Consider the following 15,440-nt stretch of genomic DNA (forward strand, 5'->3'; position numbering starts at 1 on the left):
TGAAAAATCCACTTGCACTTGACATCTTGAATGTGGCAGATGGAAATGAAGTGGCACTTTTTACTGTTGTGTTCCACCAGAAAATAACAGTAACAATAATGCAACTCCCATATCCATACGTTTCCGCCCATAAGGGCTAAATATAAGTTGAAATGTCATTTTCCATTGCTCACAAAAAGACTGTGCTGCAGTTGAACACTAGTGGAACGCACCCCCTCTTCCTGTTGCACTTGAACCTGAGCTTCAGTGTTTTTCTATTTAAGTTCAGTTTCCAGTTCATTTCCTTACTGATATAGAACATACTTTTACCTTGGCTTCATTTCATAAAAACGTATAACTGGCATATTTTCAGATCCCTCTACAAAAACTGCAGTGCTGTTTCTTTTCTTTAAATCTACTAGACTCTAGAGAAAAGTCTTTTTAAAAGCCGAAATTCATTATTATCTATCTAGCTCATTTTCCAGTCGCAGGAAGTGCGAACGGAGCTCATACGTGTCAGTGATCTCGGGCTGCTGTTCATTAATGGAAGATGCTCTGAGGAAATAATTTCATCCTCCAGTTAAGAAACAAAAAAATACCCGCTGAAGTCGTGCAGCAGCTTCTGTCAAATAAATGGCTGTCTGACTCAGAGGATTTGTTGCTATAATTAACTGAAAGTTAAGTAGACCTCAGGGGAAGTTGGAACACTTCTGTCTTTTCTACTGTCAAGCTGTTGGATCAGTAGTTTTGTTCTGGGTCGGTAATATCAAACGAAGAGTGCCAGAACGTGACTGCTCGCGCTACACTGCACCGCCATGTTGAATGGAACGCTACTGAACGCTCATTGTTGAGAGGAGTCACGTTCATATAAAAAATATAGGGGGCGCTATGCAGAAGAAGCAGTCCATCCAGAAACTCAAGTTATTTTGGAGAAAAATCCTGGACGGAGTGATGAAAATGGTTCAGTAAGACTACAGTGTATAATTACCGTAATTTCCGGACTAGAGCGCGGACCAGAACATTAGCCACACCCACTAAATTTAAGATGGAAAATGGCTCTTGTTCATATATGAGCCGTACTGGTTTATAAGCCGCAGGTGCAGTGGTGCTGTCTGCACCGTAGAAAGGTCAGTGGTGCTTAAAAATGCATGAGGATCACTTCTAAACTTGTCTGGAAAACGGGCTCCAGCATGGAGACTGACTCATGAAACAAACTGGGCAATGTTCTGAACTTGAGTCATCAACTCCTCACATCTTTTATTTGTACTAAAATGCCCTGTTTTTGCCCAAGTGTCTCAAGTTCCAACACCGCAGCCGGTCTCGGCTGCTGCCTCTCGTGTCCCATCCTCCAGGAGATTGGCTCTCAGGGCGGAGCTGAAAACAGCACATATTCAGAGCTCAATATTTTGCCATCATGATGCTCTTTAGCCTGTAAAAATCCTTATATTAGCTGCGTCGCTGTTCAAACCACGAGACAAAAGTAGCAACTCATAGTCCGGAAATTACGGTATTAGGCAAAGGTGAACTGTGAAAAGAAAAGAAAAAGTGTAACTGTTGCAATATGACATTCAATTAAAGAGTCCAAAAATATTTTTTTAACAGATGTAATTCATGGAAAAAGTATGCAAATGATGGATTTTAAATTTGAATTATTTCAAAATATATCCAGAAAAATACCAATAGAATCAGATACAACTAAATGCACTTAAATACACGTTTCTCAAATGCCTATGTTGGACCGTAGGAACGCTGTTTCTCCGATGGATTGGACCGTATGACTGAATATGAGCTCACAGTTCCACACGTGAGTTATTTATAGATGGTGGGGCTGGTGTGTCCTGACGACTGGCTGGTAACCTGGATGCTGTTCAAGTCTGCAGCAGATGACAGAGCGACTCTCCAGGTCTCTCAGGGAGACCTAACAACTGCTCCAAGAAACCCAGCCTCCTCTGTGGGCGACACAAGCGTCACTAGGCAGTTGTTGTCCAATAAACCAAGCCTTTGAATGGAAAAACTAGAGAAAAAAATAACCACACTGAAGTGACGTTTCTTGATAAACCTGACAAACTGAGTGAAATAGCCAGCTATGTTATATGCCAAATATAAATTGAGGTCATATTTGGAAATGTCCATCCACCTGATAACTCAAAGTGACGACATGCATTGTCTCACTGTCGCATGTGTAGCCTTCTTTTTCTCATTTTTTCCTCCCATGCTTCCACAGAGAATGAATACATATAGATACCTGTCCCCCGGGGTCAAGTAGACGGTGCCGGTGCCTGGCTGAGTTCATCTGGTAGTAATATTACGTGGGTCAATACAAACCTCATTCTCCATCTCCATGATAAACAAACAGCAACAGCAACAAACAAATCCACGTCTAGAATTCAAAACCTTCGTGCGAAACTCACTAGACGTGTGATGCATGTGTGAGAGCTCGAAGCTGCTCCAGTGGCTGATTCCAAGGAAAACTGTGCTGATAGAATCTGTTTTTTCATTACATCACCAACTCTGCCTCTATGGCTACCAGGTTTTCTGGGAAAATTCTGGACCGTTTGGCGCTATTCATCAGTTATTACATCAGTTATTACATCACCTATTACATGAGTTCAGAGGTTCTTAAGTAAAATATTCATTTTGGTGACATATACTGCACTGATCTCAATCTCTGTGGTTGTTGGACCTTTGTTACACCCCCCTGGTATCTGCATCACTGGGTACTCAAAGGCAAGTACTCGTACACTACTAGTTTTGGAAAAAAAAAAAGATATAGGCGCATCCCTTATTGTGACTAAATAGGTGGAATATGCCTGTTGCTTGTGGAATGTGGAACTAAACTCACACATCTGGCTGCACATATGAAGAGATGGACTGAGTGTTTTCAATACGGCAGATGTTTTGAATCAATGTAATATACCACAAGTGTAACAGATTAAATAATTCAATCACATTTATAATAGTTCAGTGCCGTAAAAAGGGTTTAGATGAGATTAGACTAGATTACATTAGATTACATTACATTACATTAGACATCAGACCTTCGAGATCCCATTGTGGGGAAATTGCAGGAAAGACATTAAATACGGTTCTACGGTAAAAGCAGTGCCTGACCGAGCGGGTGACAGGGTTCGCATGTACTGTAAGTTTTATTTTGCTCATAACGCAGAACATAAGATGCACATTGTATTTTCATTCAAGTTCCAGCTACTTTGCTGTGCAAGGTTACGCCAACAGACATGATCTCCGTTGTTTGAAAAATGTTGTGTTTGTGTGAGACATATTGACACCTTTAGTCAGTTATGTTTCTGTATTCAGCTCTGACCTTGATTCCACTTATGGATTGCGAGGTTGCAACTGACAAAAAACGACAATAAGGAAAGGTTGATCATCACTTCACATCGCAAACATTCCACTCATTTGTGTTGGACACAGCCTGTGTGAGAACCGCGGTCCTGGGTCACTGTCTTCTTTTCTGACTGACCATCTCAGACTTCTCACTTCGGAGGTTGATGGAACACAGCGTTGGACCAGGCGCTTCAAACTGATCCAACCAAACACAGCACAGGGTTTCACCAGTCAGGTGTCTGGAGACTGCACTCGATTGTGAGTCTGGTGCTGCGGGATAAAAATCTTCACCCTTTGATGGATTCGTTTGAGACCTCTGACTGAAAATATCAGTTTGAAATCGAAAACAACATCCGCCACGGTGAACTTATACTTGTTATTTGGAGCAATCCCGCGCCTTCCTTCTCTCCTTAGCCTCGAGGGCGTTGATATACTCTCTACGAAGAAATCAATACAGTTGTGTCTTCTCTCTTTCTGTCGCCCTCTCAGTGACGGGGAAGCCCTTCTTTATCATATCCAGCCTCTCCCACCGATGGCCCTTCGGCTGGGAGGGCTGCCAGTTCTACGGCTGGGCCGGCTTCTTCTTCGGGTGCGGCAGCCTCATCACGATGACCATGGTCAGCCTGGACAGATATCTGAAGATCTGCCATCTCAGATACGGTTGGTTCTCTTCTTTACTCTTTACTGTGAATGTTTGATCTGAATTAAACATCGACAAATGACAAACATAAAAAAAAAAGTTCATTAATGTCTATGAGATTTGTTGCTGGCTGCCTAAGGACAACTGAAATGAGCATTTTTATTTTTATTAAAGCCTCTTTTCATGCATATTTTATAACAAGCCGCCAGCGAGTTGAAAACCAGCTCAATCCCTCGCTGTATTGATCATTCATCCGTTGAAGTCCAAGTCTCTGATCCGCATCTGGCTGGAACGTTAGCTGCCTCCAGCTGCCTCCAACTCCACGTCACTGTGGATCACCCTTCACGTCAGTAAGCTGCAGTTTGCTGAGGTTCAAACATGATGTCTTGCAGGCATCAACCAATGAAAGACATTTTCACTATTACCACTTCACCCTGGGTCTTGGATGATGTTTGTGCTGCTGGGTGTCGGCAGAACTGTGTTTGCACCCTGAAGTTATGAGGATGCTTGGTGCATTACACGGCGTCACAACCAGCCCTTTCTTGTAAGGTAGACCCATGATCCGAGGGGCCCGAATGTGAGTTTACTCTTTGTCTCACATTTCTACAGAGTAGCTTCATATCAAAACAACAAGGACAAGCTAAGTTATGCCCCATGATCCCAAGTCGGCCAAGCAATCTCTCAAACCTTTGTTAAATGTTGGGCAACTCCGTAACACTAAACCTGAAATGGTTCTAACCCACTGAAGGAGATAAAAACAAAACTAACTTGTCTAGATTCTTCAGCACTCAGTCGATATTGGTCTTCATTCTTGTTGCGGACAACGTAAAGCTCACAGCTTTGTTCATTCATAAGGTGCTGATTGGTGACACCAGATCCAGAGGAAGATTTAGATTCTGATGGGGAGGCGGACGTTCAGATCCCAAATGAGGAAGAGTCCATCTGTGGTGTTGTTTTTCCAGGGAGTTGCATCATTGCGTCTTTGACCGTATTATATGCCGGTGCTTCCTGTACATTGCAGCGTCTCTGCTTCTTGTAAAGGATTCTGGCGCACCATTACGGCTAAATAAAAGCCCCCCATCTTTTCGGAATGGTGACTTTTTGTTTCTACATGAAATCTCACGTGATAAAACAAGGAAATATCGAAGCAAGAGAAAAACACCACACACATCATGGAGGTGGACGTGCTCATGGTGCGTTTCCTCAACCGAAAAATCTTGAAAAAAGAAACGTATAACTAAATTCTCAACTTCTCGCGGAACTAAGGCGTGTACGTCCTGTCCGAATACCTGAAGGAACGGACTGCTGTAGCGTTTTTACTGCCATCAATTCAATGTCAAAACTCCACTGTTGGTTCCTCGGTTCTCAGTTGGATCGCTTCTTCATTGGCGACATCCCAGTCCAGTTTTGGGTGAGGAATCATGGGCCCAGCCGCTGTTTCAAAGCATGCGAGTGGAACCCTGCATTGCAGTTGTAACGAATCAAGAGAAGGGACGTGGAGCGGGACCCAAATGCAAGTGGTGAAAGCCACAGCGAGGCAGGAGCAAATTAGAAATATTTAATAATTAAACAAACAAGAAAACACACAACGGAAAACGTCACCGAACCGGGAGAAACAGAGCAAACACAGAATGAAAAGAGTAACCAAACTAACAAAGTCCAAACCGAAAACGTCACCGAACCGGGAGTTAAATGAGCTAGCTAGCATGAGAGACCGAAACAATGAGAACCGGGAGTTAAATGAGCTAGCTAGCACACAAAACAACAAGCCGAACAGAGAGGGAGAGACACGAGAACCAGCTAGCTAGCATGAGAGACCGAAACAATGAGAACCGGGAGTTAAATGAGCTAGCTAGCACACAAAACAACAAGCCGAACAGAGAGGGGGAGACACGAGAACCAGCTAGCTAGCATGAGAGACCGAAACAATGAGAACCGGGAGTTAAATGAGCTAGCTAGCATGAGAAAACAAGAAGCCGAACAGAGAGGGAGAGACACGCGACTCGGGAATTACGGGGAACGAGAAGTCCAAAATCCCAAGAAAGGGAAACAGCGGGTGAGTCCAAGGAACTGGAAGTGACGCTCCTGGGGAACAGAGAGAAGGTGACGATCTGGCACCTGTTGCTAGAGTCCAGGTGCTTAAGTACTCAGTTGATTAGGGGTTAATCGGCTCCAGCCGTGTGCCAAAGGAACAGAGGGAAAAAAGCAAAACATGGCTCAGGGACACTGAGCCAGGAAGCGGAGTCATGACGGCAGTGATATTTAGCCGAACTAAGATGCAGCGTGTCCACTACCCTGGTATTACCCCGGGGGAACAGGATGTTCCAGGAAGACCTCAAAAGACAGGCTTCCAGGAAACCCTTGAGTTAGCAGCTGAGCAGTAGCTACAATGAGCCTGTTCTAATTGAGCGAACCTAATCATCTGCGTGAGGTGGAGTCCAGACAACCTGCTGAGAAGCCTGCTGCTACGAGACTGTGGAATACAGATGAACTGCTAACTGAAGAGCTCTCTTCTGCGCTCCCTCATGACCTTGAGAAACGGCTGCTTCTCTGGTGTCAGTTCTTCTCATCTAGAAACTTTCCCATCTGCACTGCGATCACTCCAAAAAAGTGTGCTCCAAATTTAAGATTTTAACACTAATATAAAGCATAAAAGTCCTGAAACAAGTCGCTCTGGACCGGAAATAAGAACTCTATGGTGGAAGTGTGTAACCTAGAAATAAGCACCATATGCTCGTCTCTTCATTCTAGATAAGTATTTGAATTTAGCCTGAAAGCCAGCTATTGAAAGTAAATTCACATATATATTACTTAAAATGACTCTTCATGTCCAGAGTAGAAACAAGATCATGAATTCCAAAATCAAGGCGAAATGCCTGGATATTGGTTTAGTTTAATCTGAAGCAAGTTTCCTCATCATTAATAAGTTTTTTTTTCACAAAACATACTGCAATAAAAGGACATCATGTAAACTAGATTAAACACTGAGTTAGGTTGGTATACACCCTGACACCTAGTTTCTGTACTTGTTACATGACGTTACAGAACACAGATCCTCTCCACACGTAGGACACCCTTACAGCGCTAACTGTATTTGTAAGAAAGGGAAACATGAACACAAACATTCCAAATAAGAAGAACAAGACAGATAATTCTACGGTCAAGGATTAGGGCCAGTGAAGAAAAAAAAAAAGACAGAATTCTCACTTTAAAGTCAGAAATCTGAGATTGAAGTGAGAACTTTAAACAAGTTAAACAAGAATTCTGCCTTTTTTTCCTTCACCCTCCCTAATCCTCTTTGTATAATTCACATAATCACACAACAACTATCTGTATTTACATCTCAACACTAAATGATAAAATCACAGAAAACTGGTTTTAAGATGGTAAAATAAATGACTGAGTTGTGATATGGCATTATCTCACAGTGCTTGAAACAACAATAGACACTTGAGTTCAGTTTTATTTTGATGAAACAGGGGCAGCGATATAAAATATATTTCACCAGTTATTTTCCTTATTTTAGAATTTCCTGTCTTTTATAGACAAAAATAAAAAAGGTTATGCTTGAGATAAGCTTTTAGTGAGAAGTCAAACGCCAGAAATAAGAAAATAAAATAAGATAACTTGTATCATGGTTTTATGTCTACGTTTCTTTTATCTTGTCAAGAACCACATCATTTGCAGTGTTGTTGTGGAAACTCCCTGGATTTTGTGGCTGTTTTGACCCTCGCCTTGCTTTCTTTTGACAGGCACTTGGCTCAAGCGTCACCACATGTTCCTCTGCTTGGTCTTCACATGGGTGTACGCTGGCTTCTGGGCCACCATGCCTCTGGTGGGCTGGGGGAGTTACGCCCCAGAACCCTTCGGGACGTCCTGCACTTTAAATTGGTGGCTGGCTCAAGCCTCGCTCTCTGGCCAGACGTTCGTCATGTCCATCCTGTTCTTCTGCCTCATCCTCCCCACCGTAGTCATAGTCTTTTCCTACACTAGGATAATATTCAAAGTCAAGTCCTCTGCGAAGGAGATCTCAAACTTTGACGCCCGCATCAAAAACAGCCATACTTTAGAGATAAAGCTCACAAAGGTGAGTGAACAGCCCTTGTGTTTTCTGACCTTATCTTTACCCAGACTTGGTTGGAGTCACCCTTGTTGTCCTTCTCAGGTGGCCATGCTGGTTTGCGCAGGGTTTTTAATAGCCTGGATCCCGTATGCGGTGGTGTCAGTGGTATCAGCGTTCGGTGAGCCAGACTCCGTTCCCATCCCCGTTTCTGTGATCCCAACTCTGCTGGCCAAGTCCTCTGCAATGTACAACCCCATCATTTACCAGCTGGTGGACCTGAAAAACAGCTGCGCCAAATCACAGTGCATGGGCTTCCTGAAGAGACGCAGGCACTTTAGAACTTCACGGTAAGAGTCTTCTTTGCTGTCACGTCGGGCGTGATGGCCGGAAATGCTGTGGCAGGATGGCTCATGGTCTGGGCGCTTAGTAAAGCTAAAAAACTTAGCATTTGCCAAAAGCTCGACCACTTCCAAAACTTCTTGTTCAACTGGAAACTAGAAAAAAAAAACCTTCTGTCTTTATATGTTCACTTTCGGAGCTTAGCGATGATACAGAATCGTGTTGCCATTGGCGCTGAGGGGAAGTAGGAGTCAGATTTAGTTTCATGTGTTGCCATGGTGAATTGTATAATCTGTGTTTCATTTTCTGAGGGCTTTTGACGCCCTCATACACGAGCTGGACTCAGCTTTAAATCTAGGTTGGTTTAGCCCTGAAGGACCCAAGAAGCCCATTGAGCAGCCGCACTTTATAAAGGGCCAAATTTGACCCTGTGGATTTTCTGGCGGTTAAACTAGCCATTAATCCCGTTCTGAAACTGAAAACTCAGTCTTAACGGCTGTGGTTGACCATGGTTCACCAAGTATAAAAATGACTTGAAAAGAACCGGGAACCAGCTCCAAATCACATGACTTGATGAAGCTGTTTTGAATCGCTCGCCTGCATAGACAATGAGCCCAAACAAAATGGTCATAGTTTATGTTATGTACGTATTTATGTTACGTTATGCGATCTCCTTTTTTTTTCCATCATTTCTTCTCTTTGTTTCATTCCAAAGCGCTGCTTATTTGTGACTGTATAGTTGTTTGTATTGATGGGTGGATGAGGTATCATGAAACAGTGTTGTAGAACAAGACATATTGTAGTTATGCGTCGATGAGGTGTCATGAGATAGAGTCCTACTTTTCAGAGGCCACTGGATGGCGCCCTTAGTTTAGAAATGACTTGAGGTTTCATTGAATTTGTTGCTCAAGTCCAAACATTTTACAGAAGACAGCACCCTCTGGTGGCCTCTGAAAAGCAGTACCCTGTTTCATGAAACCTTATCTATCCATCACTAGTCAGGTGCCTTTGGACTGCATTGATCCAGTCTGATGTGGAAAACAATCCCTATTCAAAGCTTTCTTGGCGACGGAATGTTATTATTATGTAGTTACACAGATTCCAAATTCTGTTCTCACTTTGTGCAGGTTTTACACAATCTCGGGCTCATTACGAGACCCTGCACCAGCCAAAGAAGCCCACATCGAGTTGTGAGACTGCAAAGATGGACCACTTCTATGCCCGACACCAACCCAGTCACGTGTTGCCTGTCACCTGCTGTGATGTTGTGAGCCCGCGTTTGCAACTCTTCCTGGTTCCCTGCTGCGTGTTGACGTCCACGCTGGTCCTTCTGTGCGCTTCCTAACATCCGCTTCGAGTCCCTCTGAAGAGCAAATTGTGTCATCGTGTTTGCAAGTGCCGTCGACTCGACTGTGGACAACTTCTGTTGCTCGATTGAGAGAACAGTTGAAGCACCTTTGTGCTAAAAGTTCTTGTTTTACTTTTGGAGCGACACAATGTGAGTTCAGTCCAGCTACTTGTGTTTAAGAATCCGGTGTCTGTACAGATTGTTGTCTTCTGCACCGCATTGTGTCGTGTAAACGCTGAGTATTCCCGAAGGACGTTGAATTCTGCATCAGATTTCGCCTTTGCCTTTAAATTGCACCTTAATGTGAGGAGTTTTCAATCATGGAGGAGGACATTTTTCAAGAGTGACGTGGCAACGCAGCACTCACCGAGCGCTTTTCCCCGTTACGTGTTCACTTCAATGTTGAAGTCAATGCTGTGGTTCATGTGTTACTGGCCTGAATATTCGGTTTGTTCTGATCGGTGGCCATTTGAATGAGAAAAGTGTTGAGAAGTTTGTGAAAGGAAAGGATCAAGTTGACTCATCAAAAGCGTCTTCTGCTGAGGAAAACACTCTTCTACACACGCAGCTGACTCGAATGAACCATGAAATATGAGTATTTTAAACATCTGAAATATTCTTCAAGCTCATGTACAATCACTGAGGCGGCATCATGTTTAACTGAGTGTCTAAAACTGTCCTTGCATCTATTAAGTGGATAAAGGTCTTTAGAGGAGGATGCCATGTTGACTGGTCCCAAGGACGTAGCATGCACACGAAGACACTTGCTAACAGAAAATGTCGCGGGGCTCTCGATCAAATCACCAGGCTCCTAAAATAGTCTTGAATTCATTTCAGTGAAGACGGTTAACAGTAATTCCTGGACTTTTAGTTTAGCATTTAGCAGCAAAAAAGACAAAGGCAATTTTAGTCACATTCATTTCCTGAAGCGCAAAAGAAAAACCCAATTTAATCAAAAGCTTTCTTTTATTAAAGAGGGATATATAAAGTATCCCATGCATATTTTATTTTTTTATTAAGAAAAATGAACAACACCAAGTCATTCTGAAGGCCCATTTATGACGTTACGTACGGATCCGGATACGTACGCAGGATGCGGCCTTCATTTCGTTCCACCAAACTTTCGGAGACAAAAGGAGCAGTACCACTAGAAACCAAGGGGGGCAGTGTTGCTCTTACTGCCATATACGTAGCTCTAATGAGAAACGAAGCAGACATAACACTGGCGGGAATTCTCTGTCCTCCAGTCGCGATATATTCAAGACGTACATCGTCAATACCTCTTCCACAGTCGCCATGTTTGTCTTGGACCTTTGATACTGGGCTGCTCCCCCTGGTGGACATATTGGTGAACAGCAATATTAACATAACGTATGGAAGCATGAGATCTGTGACGTAGCATTGTTTGAAATGGACGGTTACAATTTTGTCCTAAAGGGAGCATCAATAAAAAGCATCAGAGTTACCTTATACCAGCCTTTGTCAGCCACTCAGAACTCACCTCCACTGAGAGCCTCATCATTAATCCGTCTGGGACGCAGTGTGCGAAGATTAGTTTCAGTTAAACAAGTTATCTTCTGCGTATTAACTTCACATTCCGCTGCATTTTTTCCCCTTTTCATTTTCTAATCGTCCATTTTTTCCATCAAGTTTCATCATCTAACACCCCAATTCTACAGTTTTGTAACCCAGTCAAGCTCAAAGTAGCAGAGTGACAACATCAGCTGTGGCCGTCTGTCACGTGAGGCTTGTTCACCCCTTCCAGAGCCACTGAAGTGCTCCATCCAAGTGTGAGGGGCTTTTGCTTCAGACCATTCCTGCAGAGCGCTGAACAGTAGGAATGACCAAAGAGTCCAGGGAGAGAGTTAAATGACTTTTTCAACGTGACCCAAAAGATCATGTGAGGAGTGTGGTTCAGATGACGCTAACACAAGCGTCACAAACTCAAAATGTGAAGTTTAGTAAGTGGTTTTTAACAAGCAATATTCTGTGTTATAACAACGACGGCATTGTCACTTGTGCGTGACACAGAGAGTCCAAGTCTAAGGACTGAGTCTAGGTCGTCACTAAATTGTCACCTGTCATTGTCCTCATTGCTTGAGGAGGCTGTGAACTGCCGGGGGCCAGACGTCAGACTGCCCTGGAGTCCAAATATCATGGTGTGTTTTTGTTTTTGAAACAGGTTGAGTGACCTCAGATAAGGTCCGCTATTCTCCAAAACAACTTCATCCCTATTGAGCGACCACGAGTCCCACAAGCTGGTACTGAACACTGCTGAATTGAAATGTTACGACTATTAGCACTCAGGCTGCGGCTGGTAGTTCCGTCCGCTGCGGCTCAATCTTGGGACGCAGAACTTGATTCTACATCCAGCCCCTGATTAAATGCTCAGAAGCAGCTGGAACCCAGATCCAAATCAATTCCCATTAACATGAAGGGTTTCTCTTGGAAAAGTTGACTTGCTTCCGTGAAGGTTGAATGAGGAGAGAGTGTGGACAGCTTTGTTCAGCAGCATTCACGCGCTGGGTTAGAAGCCTGTAGAGGAGGGAATGAATATGAGACACGGCTTTGTAAACAACGTACAACGTGGTGAACAAACGGCCAATGTTGAATTTTGAGAGATTAAATAATCTTTTTTCTGTTTATTTCTCTCTCTGTCTTTCCTTTAGTCCATTTTAAAGGGACATTTATGTTCACCGTTCAGTTCCGGATACGTATGGAGCACATTTCCACAAAGCTTACGACCAAACGGAGCAGTACCACCGGAAACCATGGGTGGCAGTGTTGCTTCTACCACCAGAAACAAAGCTCTAATGAGACACGAAGAAGACGTAACAATGGTAGAAATATTCCGGCCTACAGACACGACATATATTTAACGTCCTCACCGACCACCGCCTCCTACAACGCTGCCTCTGTTTCCTCTTTCGTGCAAGAGGTACATAATTCATCGTTCTCGCACAGTCGCCATGTTTGTTTTGGAGTTTGTCTGCTCCCCCTGGTGGATATATTGGTTAACAGCAATAGCAAGGCAAATAACGCGTGGAAACGTGATGACGGTGATATCATTTGAATCCGTCGGATACAATTTTGTGTGTCGAGGAAATGGGCCTTTAGGCTGTCAATGGATTAATAATAATAATAATAATAATAATAATCATCTGAGAACGTGTTAACTCATGTTATTTGCACTTTTTAGAAATGTGACTTACTGCGTCATGGTTAGATGTTGTCAACTCAAGTTAAAATTGCGATTAAATGAGATTTTTTTTTTATCTATTAGCAACCCTAGTTTTCACCAGGCTGTGACCCCAGTCACCATGACTTTCTTTCCCCCGAACATTTCATCTGTCTTCTGACATCTGTGTTCCATTCTTCCTCCTCGCACCGTGAACCTATTTTTCACGAATTTGAGCTCCCTCGACTGCAGCTCTTGCTGTTGTTGACAGTCTATGAATCAAGCCTCCTCCCTGCACTGTGAGCAATTCCTTTTGAGTTGTTTCAGTCATTTCCCCTACACTTAGATATTTTGTCACTGTAATGTGTGTTATTTGCCAGTCACCCTCCCTCTTCCCCCCACCTGTGTGTGATCTGACTTGGCAGTTCATTTTGGGTTCGGTACTTCAGCACCTTCATTTCATGCTCAGATCAACTGGGAAGTATTTATTTTCTCCTTTCACTCTCACATGAAGTGGTAAAGTACAGTTCTTACCTCGTGCTCGCTTAAATCGGATTGGACTGTGGCATTTCAGGCATCCGTGTCGCAGCAGTGACTGGAGAGGGAACGCGCCAGAGCTGCAGATGCCTCGCCGAGAGGTCGAGGGGTGAATATAAAAGATGAAGCAGCAGTTCATCACACGCTGCACTCTGGTTACCCTCTCGCTTTTGTCAACACGTCTTTTGTGTGTCAGTCACAGCTCGTGATCGGACATTAACGCTGGTGTCCTAAACACCTGACTCCTGAGGAAAACGCTGCCGACACCCTCAGACTGCAGCCACTCAGGTCACCGAGGCGCCACTCTTGCATGAGAGCGGTGGTTGTACTTGCCATGAACAGAAATATTAGTCAATGTTTCTTGAGTAAAAGTAAAAGTAAAACAGCAAAAACCTACTGTGTTACAGTAGAGTTGACCCTGTAGCTTTTGTACTGGAGTAAATGTTGAAACTTTATTATACTAGAAAAACTATTAGTGCCACAGAGGGGAGATTTGACAAAAAGAAGCTTAAAATTTTGTCCTGTTTTTTGCTTGACCTGTTTGAGAAGTGACACCAGAACACAGGTAATGACCAGTTTAAAAATGAAGAATGTGGGAATTTTAAATTTAAATAAATTTGGTGAAAAAAAGAAAGAAAAACTTCAATGAGATTCCATTCTGTCCAGCCGACTGCACAACACTATTTTAATACAGTGTTTTTTCTTGCACAATGAGTCAGAATTTTGAAGTAGATTTCCCTGGTACATTAAACAAACCTCTGTTTTCACAGACATTATTCACTGATCTCAAATCACCCCAAGACCCGAGCAGGACTCGGGCAGTTTTAGACACCAGTGCTTGGCTGTGCGAGAGTTTTCATTGAATTTTCATCTGCAGTGTGGAACTGCAGGGTCTGTTCAGACCTCTAAAAATGCAAAACCAAACTCCTTGTCACAAATCTTCTGATCTGCAACACTCTTCCCTGATCGACGCTCAAGTTTTTACCAAAAATACACTGAGAATAGGATGAGTGGAAGTGCCATGCCATAGTTGCAGGGCAGTGAACGTTCAAACGGGTTGTTTTGGTTGCATTGTTTTTTTATCTTGAGCGTGCCAAATACGTCGTACCCGGTGTGTGAGTGAGCTGTGGCGTTGTTGCTTTGACACTCCTGATTTTCAGCCGCTTGTCCTCAGCTGTTCATGATCTCACAGTGGCATGACCAACTATGGAGAATAAACTTGTATGGAAGTGAAATAAAACGGCATTTGTCATTTGTTTTGTTGCGGTTTATAAAAACCTTACTGAAATGATTCTGTGTTGGAGCCGCCTCAGTCACCTACAATGACCTGTTGAGTGCTCGGAAAGAAAACAATAATCCAGGATTCAAGCACAAAGGCTTTAAAATTTGGATTGAAATAAAGCTGTTTTTGTTTGTGTTAGATTTAGTGATGTAGTCAAGACCACTCCACCGAGACCATGACATTATCGAGACTGGAAAAGGTTGAGACAAGACCAAGACAGTTTGTCTAAAGAGTCTAACATTGGTTAACCAGTCAGGTGTCAGCAGAAACAAGCAGCACCAGTCTTCAGACACCTGACACAGTCGATGTTTAGGTATCCTCCTGACAAGTTGCAACAAAGGCCAGCAACACACAGTGGCCCTCTTGAGGATCAGTTCAAGACCCTTGATAAATATCAAAGAAAAAAACTGAACTATAAGCCAGAATCCTTCTTTCACCAACTGGTTTTCTCTGTGGGTCTTGACCGGTCTTCAATAGAAATCCAGAGTTTTGAATCTGAAACCTAGACAAGACAAGATCGCGATGACAACACTAGTTAAACTCAACAAAAACATGTTTTTTTGCTTGACCTCCAGTCCACTGGGGGCAGCACAAGCAGGTCCGAGGACACCTTCTCCAGTGTGACCAATAGAATTCAACTGCATGGCAAGACAGAGAGAGCAAAGATAAACCCAAAAAGTGACTGTAGAACAAAAGGGGGAGTGGCGTTGACACGCCCAATGACCCTGG

The 15,440-nt window shown here is 43.3% G+C and overlaps 1 protein-coding gene across 1 annotated transcript in view; it reads left to right on the plus strand.

The window, feature by feature from the left end:
- opn5 (opsin 5) overlaps positions 1–12,810 on the plus strand; it is a 33,477-nt gene extending 20,667 nt beyond the window's left edge. The window contains exons 4-7 of the mRNA XM_053881170.1: positions 3,814–3,984; positions 7,717–8,051; positions 8,130–8,374; positions 9,494–12,810. Coding sequence (XP_053737145.1) covers positions 3,814–3,984; positions 7,717–8,051; positions 8,130–8,374; positions 9,494–9,560 — 818 coding nt within the window. The 3' untranslated portion in view covers positions 9,561–12,810. The remainder of the gene's footprint in view (positions 1–3,813; positions 3,985–7,716; positions 8,052–8,129; positions 8,375–9,493) is intronic.
- Positions 12,811–15,440: the final 2,630 nt, after the last annotated feature.

The sequence above is a fragment of the Synchiropus splendidus genome, chromosome 12, assembly GCF_027744825.2.
Source record: "Synchiropus splendidus isolate RoL2022-P1 chromosome 12, RoL_Sspl_1.0, whole genome shotgun sequence".
Taxonomy (NCBI): domain Eukaryota; kingdom Metazoa; phylum Chordata; class Actinopteri; order Syngnathiformes; family Callionymidae; genus Synchiropus; species Synchiropus splendidus.